Below are 3255 nucleotides of genomic sequence, written 5' to 3'. Positions count from 1 at the left end.
GCTATAAAAACACAGCCCACAGTAATGGTTCAGAGTACAATATTCTGCTTCTTATGCACCAATTCTTGAAATACACAAGTCATCACTTGGAGAAAGATCTAAAAGAAAGAAAGAAGGTGTGTCCTCATCTTGAAGCAGCTGAAAAACCCTTCTCCAAATTATGGGAGGGATATGAAGACCTACTAAAAAGCACCCCTTGTAAGAAGAGGATTTGTAACTGAAAACCTAAGGGAGTGTGGAATAACATTCTCGAAGAGGAAGAGATAGGTTTTCTGTCCCCACAGTGGGGCTGCGTGCCTTTTTGCCTTTGAAGAGGAAGTTAATGAAAATAAAGAAGATACCATGGAGTGGTAGGGGTGCCACTCTTGGGAATGTGAAAGAATTACTGATATTTGGGTGCAGAGAGGGGGAACAAAGCACGAGAAGATGCCAGTGTGGTCCACTGGAGAAAAGTTGATTGGGCTTTATAAGGAGTTCGAAGCAGACGATAAGTCCAGAAAGTCCACAGGCCAGAGATCCGATGGCCTATCCCCTGGTCACTTCCCAGGACTCTGGGGCCACTTGCAATCCCATTGCCTCGTGCTTGCTGCAGGTGCACTTTGTTTTGGAAGCACTTTATTATGACACGTTGCTCAGAGTGCTTGCAGATGCAGAAAACCACATTACCTATTAAGAACCTTCCTTCCCAGGTACTCACTGAGGGACTCAACTGAAATGTGTCATGACCACCCTCATCCAAATAATTCTGGCCTTTATAGAAGAATATTTTTATAAGATTTAATATGACAACAAAATTTTTCACTGATTCAATACTCCTGGCACGCTATTACCTATGCGCATGTATTCAACAGCTACCAAATCTCTACTGTGTATCCTAAAACAGTGGTAGGTCCTGGGAATACAAGATGTATTAAAATATTGTCCCTGACTCCAGGACCATAAATTTGGGCAGATCTATAGTTTGGAGAGCTGTGGATTTTCTTTTATAAAATGAAAGTCTGAGACCTTTGTTGGTTTAGTTTTAAAAATGGCATTATACTGCACCTGGAGGCAGGCTGGGGCACGTCCCTGGGGCTTGTTGACATCCACGGCAACAAGCTGCCATCCGCCAGCAGCATCTTCGTGAAACATCTTCAAGACAAAGAGGGAGATGAGTCAGAGACACTTAATAAGGAACATTGAAAACCGTAACTCTATGTCCTCAGGCTTTTACATTTTCATGGTATCAAAGACTTGTCTTCTTACGGATTTATATTTAAAACATGAGTCATTCCAATTATGTTCATTTTAACACTGAAAACTTAAGCGAATAATAGTAATAAAATGGTAATAGCTTGCATTTATTGAGCACTTGCTATGTATCATGTCCTCTCTGTCTTACATATGTCTTGCATAAAATTGCCCAATTATTCTTCTCCACAAGACTTTTAAGTAGGTATTTAATCCCCATTATATCGATTGATTAAAGATCTGAAAGAAAATGAAAATTACAATTCCAAAGCATGTGTCTGGTGTATTTTTATTAGAAGTGGTGAATTTTTATCTTTATTTAGTGGGCATTTCTCACTGAGTCAATAGAAAAATATTCTGAGGATAAATAATATAAGAAGTGTGCATGTGACATAGGGATAGAGGTTGGTGTTATTTGAATGACAGGAAACTGACACATCACTTAATAGACTTTGTGAAATTTTTGAAACTAGGCCAAATTAATCTGCTCAGCAGAAATATGTACATATTTATAAAGGGGTTAAAGTAGTTTCTTTTGGCTTCAAATACATAAGTGAAATTTAGGATAGGATACTATAGTACAGGATACTAAAATCTGACATTCATTGAATTGGGTATCTAGATTGTTGCGTGTCTAGGTTATTATCTTACTGAATTTCTGCTACCTCAAAAATTAATCATCTGTCAATATTACTCTCAGCTGGAAGACATTTCCCACTTATATTTTCCTATTAATATATTTTCTTTCCAGTTCCTTAGTGGTGTGTGTGTGTGTGTGTGTGTGTGTGTGTGTGTGTATTGAGGTGGTAGTGGTATAAGGTTAAATAAAGGATTTTTATTTTTCTGAGAAAAGACGCTAACTACAAGCACTCTGTTTTATTTCTGCCCGAGGTCACTGTTTCATATTTATTTATGTCCTCATGTTAGTTTGACTCTGTTCAAAAGAGTAATTGTTGATGGAAATATGAGATGATACAAAAATTCTATTAGCTAGAATATATAATTTCAAACTCCTGGTTGTAGAGGTAGGGAATCATTTGCAGAAAAAAAACTTGCTCTCTACAAAATAAGCGAGGGAGTGAGAGACAAGAGCCAAAATTCACAGACCACATACTATTTTTAAAATGGAGGTATACATTTACACAAAAATTCTTTGATCAAAGATGCCAATTACAAAGTGTTTTTGCCATGTGTCCATTTATAGGATTCTAATTCCTTTTGGAATAAATTTTAAAAGGTATTCTTAGTGGTAGAATGAAGCACTTCCCTCAGGAATAATCTCATTCTGAGAATACAAACATTGGTTGAAAGCAAACCTGTTAAAGTGCCTTCTAAAGTTTCTGTCAAAATTCCGGGATTCTCCTTTTAAGTGGAAAAAGACAGAAGCAATTCTGTCAATCATAGCTAAAAACCGTCTGTACAGGCATCTTCTACTCTCTTATCATGGCACAAAAGATCATTTGGGTATATATTTGCTTTGATCAGTAGCAGACTCATTTTTTTCTACTAAATTATTTTTTCCTGTAGACCAAAATCAAATGAATTAATTTAATTGTTATAAAAGTGTTCTCTCAAGGTCACTTTTTGTATGGAATAAAGTGAAAGAAATGCAAACACGTTCAATTTCTTTTTAGTTCCCGAAATTATGAAACATTTACATTGGTTAATGTAACAGTAGCTATGTGACACAGATGATGGGATATCTGAAGCCAGGAATCCTCAAGGACTCTCTCTCAGGGGAGTGTGGCAGAGGCAGGAGCTGCCACCTCTCCCTCTATATCTCTTGTCCCCATCTTCCAAAGTAAGAAAAATTTATGGGACCACTAGGATACCAAAACAAAACAAAATAAAACAAATACAAAACAAAACAAAAGAACTAATTGTTTCCTTTTTCAAAGCTAATCTTGACCGCGTAATTACATACTGGTCTATGACATGTAAGCAGAGACTTTCTATTGTTTTCCTTCCTGCTTTTTGGAACATGGATGTGAGGGATAGGGTTCTAGCAGACAACTTATTTTGAGA

General features: G+C 36.9%; 1 protein-coding gene across 1 annotated transcript in view; it reads right to left on the bottom strand.

Annotated features, from left to right (window-relative positions):
* NALCN (sodium leak channel, non-selective) overlaps positions 1 to 3255 on the bottom strand; it is a 292340-nt gene that overhangs the window by 187272 nt on the left and 101813 nt on the right. The window contains exon 10 of the mRNA XM_023532439.1: positions 1045 to 1131. Coding sequence (XP_023388207.1) covers positions 1045 to 1131 — 87 coding nt within the window. The remainder of the gene's footprint in view (positions 1 to 1044; positions 1132 to 3255) is intronic.

The sequence above is a fragment of the Pteropus vampyrus genome, unplaced genomic scaffold (assembly GCF_000151845.1).
Source record: "Pteropus vampyrus isolate Shadow unplaced genomic scaffold, Pvam_2.0 Scaffold83, whole genome shotgun sequence".
NCBI classification, from domain to species: domain Eukaryota; kingdom Metazoa; phylum Chordata; class Mammalia; order Chiroptera; family Pteropodidae; genus Pteropus; species Pteropus vampyrus.
This window is presented reverse-complemented; position numbering and strand designations above follow the sequence as displayed.